The sequence below is a fragment of the Hipposideros armiger genome, unplaced genomic scaffold, assembly GCF_001890085.2.
Source record: "Hipposideros armiger isolate ML-2016 unplaced genomic scaffold, ASM189008v1 scaffold_41, whole genome shotgun sequence".
Taxonomy (NCBI): domain Eukaryota; kingdom Metazoa; phylum Chordata; class Mammalia; order Chiroptera; family Hipposideridae; genus Hipposideros; species Hipposideros armiger.
In genome coordinates this window covers 2,359,314-2,370,056 of record NW_017731391.1, presented here as the reverse complement: position 1 = coordinate 2,370,056, position 10,743 = coordinate 2,359,314, and the positions used below count along the sequence as shown (strand labels likewise).

The window sequence follows — 10,743 nt, the reverse complement described above, 5'->3', positions numbered from 1 at the left end:
TATTTCCCAAATGTTATCATTTTACTATATTTGCTTTATCATTTACTGTTTCTGTCTCCTTCCTTCTCTCTCCTACCCACATACATATACATATATATAAAATGTTTGTATGTATTTTTTATGAACTTGGGGAGTAATTTCTAGACAGAATGCTCTTTACCTTTAAACATAGCACATTCTCTTATTAAATAACCAGAATACAATTATCAAAATCAGGAAATTAACATTAATACAACAGTGTTAGCCAATTGTAGCCTTATTAAGATTCTGTTAATTGCTCTAGTAATGTCCTTTATAGGAAAATAAAATTGCAGATCAGGGATTTTATTCAATTGTCGTGTCTGTTTAAATCTTCTTTAATCTGGATTAATTCCTCAGTCTTTTTAAAAAATATTTTTTTATGGTCTTGAAAATTTTTATGAATACAGGCCAGTTATTTTAAAGAATGTCTCAATTTAGCTTTATTTGCTGTTTTCTCATGATTAGGTATGGGTTATGCATTTTTGTTTGGAATATTTCAGAAGTTATGTCTTTTAGCGGATATCATATAATGTCAGGGTGTCCCATTGGTGTTGTTTACTTTGATCGCCAGATTAAGGTAACATCAGCTAGTTTTCTCCACTGAGAAATTTTTTTCTCAACTCCACTGTAAAGTTACAGTTTTCTCTTGTGTAATTAATAAGTGTCTTGGATAAACACTTTGAGATTATGTAAATATCCTTACTCTTCAAATGATAATCCACTAGCTTTAGCATTCATTTATAATTTTTGCCTGAATCATTTGTTACTGAAATGGTTGCCAAATGGTGATTTTCTGAATTCATCATTTCATCTATTTTATTAGTTGGGAACAGTTTCCCTTTATTCTCCATTTATGTACGTATAGATGTATGTACATATTTACTTATTACCACAGTGGATTCATGGATGTGTATTTTTATTAACTAACATCTGCTGGTGAATGTTTTATTGTTGCAGGACCTGATGATTGTTAATAGTCATTTAGGACCTGATGACTAACAGTCATCAGGACCTGATGATTGTTAATAGTTCATTGTAAATGAACATACCAGGCATTTAAGGGCAGCTTTGGAGCTGACATTTATTAGTTCTAACTTCGTATTTGGGGAAAGCACTGAAATATAAGTTTATAAAGTAGGTGGAGTAGAGAAGACTTTCTTTTCTTTTTTTTTCTTTGTTCCAAAGCATAACCAATATGGTTTTACTTGATTTGTAATTTATGTATACTGTAAATATAAAAATATGTATCATTTGGCCCCTCATTTCAACTTCTAGGAATTTATCCTATAGATATACATTACAAGATTATTATAAAGGTTTATATGTTATTTTACAGACCCACCTTTTAAGATTATTTTATCTTTTTTTAAAAAAATTCAGGTTTATTGGGGTGACAATTGTTAGCAAAGTTACATAGATTTAAGGTGTACAATTCTGTAATACATCATCTATATATATCACATTGTTTGCTCACTACCCAGAATCAGTTCTCTTTCCATCACCATATATTTGATCCCCTTTACCCTCATCTACCTCCTCCCTATTTTATCTCTTTTGTTATAGAAAATTGGAGCTAACTTAAATATCTCTCATTAGGGATATTTGTTATTATAATACATCCATGCAAGAATATATTCCTCAGCCATAAAAAAGAATGAACAAGCTGTTTAAGTATTGATAAGAAAGCATCTTCAAGATACAATAAATGCAAAAAATGCATATGTATTTGCTTGTATGTACATAGAATGGTTATGTTTGGAAAGAATCACAAGAAACTGGTCATATTGGTTGCCTTTAGGGAGTGAAACTGGTTGGGGATGGGGATGGTTGAGACGGGTGTGGGATGAAGACTTCACTGTAAATCCTTTTATAGCTTTTGACTTTGAATTAATTAAAATTTAAAAATTCACACACTGAAGATAAAAAATTACTGAAACATTTCATCTAAATAAGAATGGAATCAAACTGAGAATTTTCTTATGTAATTCTTGTGTAGGTATAATGTTTTCATTGTCTTGATAGATGACAATAGTAGAAAAATTGGTATGAAGTTGGCAACTTTATTTATATACCATGGTATATATACTGTATAGAGTCTTGAAAAAAACTGAATATATGCTTTGTTTTCTTTTGGCAGCATGCATATGCACTAGAACTTCTATACGATCAGTTGCATGAAGGAGCTAAAGCCCTTGATGTGGGATCTGGAAGTGGAATCCTTACTGCATGTTTTGCACGGATGGTAAGACCTTTATTTTTTGTTTTGACCTCAACAGCAGCATGGTATATGATTTGGCTGTATATTTTTTTCATTAGTAGTTTTTGAAGGGTTTTTTTTTAAAATTCTATTAAGATAGCAATTAGAATATATTTCACTTAGGATTTGTTGTTATTGTCGGAAGTGACAGAACATTCAGTCCAAACTTGCAGGGATAAATGTTTATAGAATGGAAACATCTGAAAGTGTATCTGGCTTCTTGTGTTGCTGGATTTAGAAGGTCAGATATTGTTAATGACAACGGGTTTCTCTTTGGTTCTTGGTTTGGCTTTGCTTTTCTCCGCATGTTGGCTGTTATGATCACAAGATGGCAGCTAGTAGCTCCCAAACTACATTCTTTCAAGTTCTCATCTGGTAGAAAATAATAGAGAGAGCCTGATTTCCAAACAGGCCTACACGTTTATCAAGAATGAGGGTACAAGTTCTTTTACATAAGGAAAGTGCTCTTAGGAAAATGCCTTATTTATTATACTTAAACTTGTATCACTAGAGCAAAAAACATAGAAAAAACATGTCATGACTTTTCCAACAACCCAATAGTAAATGACTACCAGTGTATAAGTCTGGAGGCCCACTCAGGCACCTCGAGGAAAGGTTTATCTGTGTTCATGTAATCAAATCAAGTTGGTTTTGAAAAATCTTGTCCTTTGAGGCCAAATTGGAAGGTTCTGGTCTAGTAAAATTGGGATTTCTGGATCCATCTTGGACTAGAATCCATTTAATTTACTATAAATGTATAATCAGCAAAACACTTGCATGTAAGTTTTAGGGAGGTGGGAGTTTCGTCTGATTTTTTTCATTGATGTATCTTAAGCATCTAGAACAGTGCCTGGTGCATAATAAGGGCATAGACATTTCTTGTCGGTTGTTTTACTTGTCTTGTAGAAGTTAAGCCCTTACTACTGGGATGTCAGGGTTTTTTTTAAAGCTTAGAAATAACATTTAATTAGTGACATGTTTTCTATGCCTCATATTTATGGTTTCAGAGGAAAATTTATTTTTAAAAAATCTTTAGATTTCTGAGTTATCTTTTAAAAAATGATGTTAATTTAAGTTAATGTCTTTCACATATTTACCATGTGCTAGTCAGTGTTCTAGGTGCTTTTCACATATTCTCTTATTTAATCCTCACCTCATTTCTCATCTAGTAAAGAGATATGGTATGTACCCTTTTCCTCCTCATTTTATAGCTGAGGAACCTGATTCATAGACTAATTTGCCACGGTTCTACAATTGTAAGGAAGTGATATGAAACTTAGATGTGAACCCAGATGAGTCTATATGTTAAACTTATTTTACAATTATATTTGTGGCCTTTTTATATTTTTTATGTATTTTATACTTTACACATATGGCAATAGAATCAGGTGTACAAATCCCTATACATTTTTTAATGTAACATTTTAATATTTAAAGCCACACTTCTAGGTGAAATTTAAATTAAAAAAATAATTGCACTGACTGTGCAATCCATTTAATGCTGTCAGTTAAGTCCTACTTCAGGGTCTTGGATTTAAAAACTAGAAATCAAAGAATGATAGCATTTTTCTTAGTATTACAAGTTTTTATAATTTATTCTAGCTTCTTAATTACTGAAATACATTCATTTGAGGGTTATAGTTGAGAAAGCAGTATTTGGCAAATAATACATAGTAAACTGAGTAACAATGTAATTGTAGGCTTAAGTTGTGTATTTGTCTCCATTTCTCATTGCAGAATATGACTTTAGATAAACAAGCACTTTAATAATGCTTTAGAAAGACAAATTTAGACCAGTGAGCTATTGCATTCTTCCATTTTCAGGTTGGAGCTAGTGGGAGAGTCATAGGAATTGACCACATTAAAGAGCTAGTAGACGACTCAATAAATAATGTCAGAAAGGACGATCCAACACTTTTGTCTTCAGGGAGAGTGCAACTGGTTGGTGAGTATCTGAAAACTTAAAAAATGCCCTCTTTGTAGAATTTTTATTTTCAGAAGATCCCCCTGCAAGCTGAATGATACTTAGAGCTAATTACTGCATTAGCATTCACTTTTAAGTATGTGGTGAGAAAAACAGTTATTTGAAAATGTTACGCTAGTTCCACCTTGACCATGGGTGACATGACTGTTAACTATTTCAGAAAATGCTTATGTTGAGTTCTTTCTTCATTGCTTTTTAAGGATACCAAAGTAACAAGAGTTCATTATAAAAAATTTAAACACTGCAAAGATGTATAAGATAAAAAAAAAAGCCCCTCCTTTTCCCACTTAAGTTTTCTAGACATATAAATATATGTATGAATAAATTACACACAGTTTTTTTTAATTGACTCATACTATACATATTGTCCTGTAGTTTGCTTTTTTCCTACTCAGTATACAATGGACATATTTCCATGTGAATGTATTTTGTGTTGTGAAAAATAATGTAAAAAATATACGTGAAGCTTAAATACCTCTTTATCACCACACTGATCAAGAAATGGAACATTATTAGTACCTTCGAAGTCCTCTGCTTGCTTTTTTCTCATCATAACTCTCCTTTCTTCCTAGTGGTAACCAGTATCATTACTTCTATGTGTTTACTACCTAATTGCACTTCCAAAAACGATGTTTAATTTAATTTGAACATTAGATAAATGGAATCATGCAGTATATAATCTCTGATGAATGACTTCATTCAATATTATGTTTGAAAGATTCATCCATCTTTTTGCATATAGTTCATTTTCATTGCTGTGTAGCATTCCATTGTAAGAACACCACCAGAATTTGTTTACTAATTCTTCTGTAGATGAGTATTTTGGGCTGTTTCTAATTTGAGGATGTCACAATGCTTCTTATGAACATGTGATCATAAATCCAGATTCATATATATACTCATTACACAAGCACTCATTTCTGTAGGAGTGTTATTATAGGTTCAGAGGGTGACCGTAGACACTGCAAAGCATTTTTAATGTGATTGAACCAATTTGCATTCCCATCAGCAATGTATCAGGGTTTCCTATTGGTCCACATCTCTACCAACACTTGGTATTGCTAGATTTTTCTTTTTGTCCACTTAGTGAGTGTATAGCAGTATCTCTTTGTGATTTAATTTTGTATTTTCCTATTAACCAGTGAGGTTGAACACTTTTTCATATATTTAGCCATTTGAATTTCCTCTTTTGTGAAATGGCTTCTCAGATATTGAGTTGTGTATATTTTTCTTTGATGTGTAGGACTTCTAGAGACTATTCCTTTGTCTATTTATTCTATTTATGCATATTATAAATCTTTTCTTGCACTTTGTGGCATGCCTTTTCATTCTCATATTCGTTCTTTTTTGTTAAATAGAAATTCTTATTTATTATTATTATTTTTTAATTGGGGATCATTGTGTTTTTTCAGGACCCATCAGCTCCAAATCAAGTAGTTGTTCCAATCTAGTTGTGGAGGGCACATCTCAGTGATCCATGTGGGGATCGAACTGGCAACCTTGGTGTTATGAGCACTGCGCTCTAACCAACTGAGCTAACCAGCCTCCCCTAGAAATTCTTATTTTTAATATAGCCAGACTTACCAATTTTTTCCAGTGCTTTCTGTGCCCTGCTTAAGGCTACTTTGAAGTCATGAAAATAATCTCTATATTATTTCTCAGAATATTTATCGCTTTAGCTTCTTTATTTTTAGGTCTTTGATCTTGCTGGTATTGATTTTTGTATATGTATGAGGTGTAGGGGTCTAAGTATGTATTTTTTCCATATGAATATTCAGTTGTCCTACCATCATTTATTTAAAAACTATATCATATCCCTGCTTTAAACCTACAATTCTTCACACTAGGTAGTTCTATTGGAACAGGTTTTTAAAGCATAATTTTTTTTTTCTTTCAGTGGGGGATGGAAGAATGGGATATGCCGAAGAAGCCCCTTATGATGCTATTCATGTAGGAGCTGCAGCCCCTGTTGTGCCCCAGGCAGTGAGTTATTTTTTTTCTGTTTGTGTGCTTTATTCAGCTAAAACTCAAAGATTTATAGAGAAATGACTTCTAGATGATGTTGAAAATATAATTAGGCTTATGTGTCATGCATTTTAGTTACAGTTAAGTAGGTAATTTTTTTTCATATGCAAGAAGTTGTATGAATGACATCAAGATTACCAAACCCTGGGGCTGGCCGAGTGGCTCAGTTGGTTAAGAGCTTTCTCAAGAATGTGAGCTCTGAGCAACAGCAGTTCGATTCCTGGCCCGAGCTGAGCTGCCGCTGAGCTGCAAACAAGTGGCAGGATGGCTCAGCTAAAAAAAAAAAAAGATTACCACACTCCAACTCATGGCTGTCTTATTTGAAGGAGTATTTGATCCAGCAAAGAACTTTTTTTCTTTTGTTTCCCTTTCCCAATGAGATATATCAGAAAAAATATTACTAAGAGCAATGTCAGAGAGTTTGCTGTCCATGTTTCCTTCTAGAAGTTTTATGGTTTCGGGCCTTACATTTAAGTCTTTAATCTATTTTGAGTTTATTCTTGTATATGGTATATGAAAGTGGACTAGTTTAATTTTTGCATGTATCTGTCCAATTTTCCTAATATCATTTATTGAAAGAGACTGTCTTTACCCCGTTGTATATTCTTGCCACCTTTATCATAGATTAATTAACCATATAGGTGTGGGTTTATTTCTGGGCTTGCTATTCTGTTCCATTGGTCTATGTGTCTGTTTTTATGCCAATACCATGCTATTTTGATTACTATAGCCTTATAGTATAGTTTGATAACAGGTAGCTTGATACCTCCAACTTCGTTCTCTTTTTCAAGATGGCTGTGGCTGTTTGGGGTCTTTTGTGGTTCCAAATAAATTTTAGGATTATTTATTGTAGTTCTGTGAAAAATATCAGTGGTATTTTGATAGGGATATCATTGAATCTGTAGGTTGTTTTGGCCATATAGGACAAACCCACAGCTAACATCATACTCAATGGTGAAAAGCTAAAAGCATTTTCCTTAAGATCAGGAACAAAACAAAGATGTCCACTTATATACCACTTTTATTCAGTATAGTATTGGAAGTTCTAGCCACAGCAGTCAGACAAGAAAAATAAATAAAAGGCATCCAAATTGGAAAGGAAGAAATAAAACTGTCATAATTTGCAGATGACATGATACTATATATAGAGAACACTAAAGATTTCAACAAAAAAATATTAGAACTGATAAATGAATTTAGTAAAGTAGCAGGATACAAAATTAATATTCAGGAATTGTTTGCATTTTTATACACCATAATGAACTATCAGAAAGAGAAATGAAGAAAACCCATTTACAATTGCATCAAAAAAATAAAATACCTAGGAATAAATTTAGCTCAATATGATTTTAAACATTGTAGTAACACTTGGAAGTATTATAGGGGTCTTTATACATCTGATTAAATTTAAAGATAGACATGCTGAAGGGGCTTCCCAGTTTTAAGATAACAGTAAAGGTGTTTATGCCTCCTCTTGGATGTCAACCCAAAACAATTAGAAAAACAAGAAACAGAAATAAAAACTATATTCAATTATCAAAGAGATTATACCTATGAAGATAGAAAGCAAATGGAGTAGTAACTGACCCAGGAGGGTAGAGGAAGTGGGAAACCAACGAGACTGTAGAGGCGAGTATCAATGCAGAAGCAGTTTGCTCTGCAGACCTCTGAAAAGGATTAGGAACTGGAGGCATCAGAACCTGGGATAGTAGAGATAAAGCCTGGGTCTGAAAAGGGGACTGCTGCTTGAAATTCTTTATGAGGAACAATTTAGCCCTAAATCCTAAGTAAGAAAATTCCCAAGAACTGAGGACATGATTCTATAGTTTGAAAAGATCTATTGAGTGTCCAGTACAATGAATTTTTAAAAAAGAACCACAATGTCACCATGAAATTTCAGAATACAAAGTATAGAGGGAAGATTCTAAATGTTTCCAGAAAAACAAAAAGGATAATCTGTTAAGGATTGGTAATCAGAGAGGCATCAGACTGCAGAATAGCACATTAGAATCAACAAGTCAGGGGAACAGACCATCACAATTCTGAACTGAAAATGATTTCCAACCTTGGATTCTGTACCCACACATATCGCCAAATATGTAGAATAAAGATACTGGGTTGTTGGAAAAGTCATGATGCATTTTTGCAACAAAAAACAGAAAAAATGCCTCATGACTTTTCCAACAACCCAATAGTTTTAGACTTGCAAATCTCAACCTCTCTCTTTTAAAATATTTTACACTGTTTCACAGACTACTTCTGGAGGAATTGCTTTAATAGTATCAGCAAAAAATGAGGAAAAAGAGAGACAATAGGAAAAACCAAAACTAGGAAGCCATGGGCTCTGGGAAGGTCGGACATCTTGTGCAGGAGCAAGATGATGAGAGTTCCCAGTATTATTGCAGAGAAGTCCCAGGATGAAAGGTACTCAGCAGCCTGGAGATAACCAGTCCACATTTGGAGCAGCAGGAAGAAGGCACTAGAAGAGAGTTTACCAAAAACAAACAAACAAAAAAACTGATTAAATAGGTTTGTGTAAAAATTTCATTGAGAAAATATTAGTGAGTACAAAGATTTAGGAACAGTTACTAAGAAAATTAAGTGAATGAAAAAGAAAAAGCTTCAATTTTGAAATGTAGGGAAACTATAAGAAAGGAAACAATCATTGGATACCTCTTGGCTCAGCTGCAAATTGTATTTATCAGCATGGTACCATTAATCCTAAATTGAACTATAAAACCAAAGTTCTCTTATCTTTGTTTGAGTGATGCCCCTAAATTCTACAATGATAGAATAAGGATTCCTTGCTGAATATCTACAGTTCCCCCTTATCCTTTCCAAACCACAAACATTTGAAATAGGCATACGGGCATTGAAATTTTCAGCTTTGCCTTTGGTCTTCCCAAGAGGATAGTTCTGCATTACTCGTTTGTGTTTCAGCTCAAACATTTGAGCACTGCAGTTGTACCAGGTACTCTGTTAGATGCTTGGGGACAGAGATGAGTAAGACACGATCTCGTGTCCAAGAACTTGTAGTTTAGTAGGAGAGGTGGATAAGTAAATGAGTAAGTGGGTAAGTGAGTGATAAGTTTAGCAATCAAAGTATGTATGTATTAAATAAGATACATTTTTACGTTCCGCCCATGGACACTGGAAGCTGTTTGTAGAGATATAAAATGACTATTAATATAGAATCTATAACTTGGTGTGTATGTGTTTTGTTTTTTTTTGTTTGTTTGTTCTGTTTGTTTAGCTAATAGACCAATTAAAGCCTGGCGGAAGGTTGATATTGCCGGTCGGCCCTGCAGGTGGGAATCAGATGCTGGAGCAGTACGACAAGCTGCAGGACGGCAGTGTCAGAACGAAGCCGCTGATGGGAGTGATATACGTGCCTTTAACAGACAAGGAAAAGCAGTGGTCCAGGTGGAAGTGATTTCCCTTCTGCTCTTTCTTCTTCCACACATGCAAGGTGAAAGGGTGTGGATTTTAAGGCATTAGACTACAAGAGCTGCTTTTTTGGTTGTCACCTCTATGCTACTCCATTTTAACATCAGAAATTCACTACATTAAAAGTGTAGACAGTTTTGCATGGTCTGCCCTTCTTTTCGTTTAACTTGTATCTTTGGGGAAGGGAGGGTGAGACTTGGTTGGCACAAAGGTGTTTTTTCTTTTCTTTTTTTTTTTTAGAGGCTTTCAGCCATAGTTCAATATTCTCTCTAAGGAGATTTTATTATCAGCTGCTCTGTTTCTATATTTACAAATCATTTTTAGAGCTGCTGTGGTCATGGAAACAAAAGCTTTGGCTTGAAGAGAAGGGGCCATCATTTCCTGCCCCGTCCACTCTCTGTTGTCCCATTGTTATAAAGAGAAAGAAGGGAAAAGATATCCCTGTCCCAATTTTCAAAGGTATCAGAATCCCAGAGAGGACATTCTTCCTCTCAGCTTGATTTCCCTCTTTCAATCAAGTTCATAGATGTCTGACAGTCTGTGCCTGTTTTACACTGAGCTGGTATTTCAGAGCCACAAATAAACTTCTTGCCATTCTATCGAACAGGCCAGCCAATGTTTAACCTACTTGATCTAAATTCCTGGGGAGCGGAGGGGATTCTGTAAGGTCAATGGGAGTGCCCAGGTCTCACAAACCCACCCAAAGGTTCAACAGCATGCAGCATACTCCTCAGCCCAGCATGGCTCGTGAGAACGCCCACTTGTGTTGTGCATCTCGGCATCATCAGAATCTTTGTTTGAAGCCAAGATCTCTCTTCTTCCTCTCCTCCTCCTTTCCCAACCCCCCGTCCTGTGGCAAGGAGTGCGATCAGCAACTAAAAGTGACCTTAGCTAAGACCACTTGAAATTAAATGCCAAAATAAAAAAGACTTTACAGTTTCCTTGTTTTAGAATCTATTTTATTGATAGAAGTGCTTATTTTAAGATAATTATTTTCTTAATAAGTAAC

General features: G+C 34.3%; 1 protein-coding gene across 3 annotated transcripts in view; it reads left to right on the top strand.

Annotated features, from left to right (window-relative positions):
• The window catches only part of PCMT1 (protein-L-isoaspartate (D-aspartate) O-methyltransferase), a 52,258-nt gene that overhangs the window by 29,738 nt on the left and 11,777 nt on the right, over positions 1-10,743 (top strand). For 2 of the 3 annotated variants that reach the window (XM_019638941.1, XM_019638940.1), the window contains exons 3-6: positions 2,159-2,263; positions 4,103-4,223; positions 6,160-6,245; positions 9,541-9,710. In XM_019638941.1, coding sequence (XP_019494486.1) covers positions 2,159-2,263; positions 4,103-4,223; positions 6,160-6,245; positions 9,541-9,710 — 482 coding nt within the window. Of the gene's footprint in view, positions 1-2,158; positions 2,264-4,102; positions 4,224-6,159; positions 6,246-9,540; positions 9,757-10,743 lie in introns of all 3 variants that reach the window. The other variant, XM_019638943.1, reaches the window with a different exon arrangement.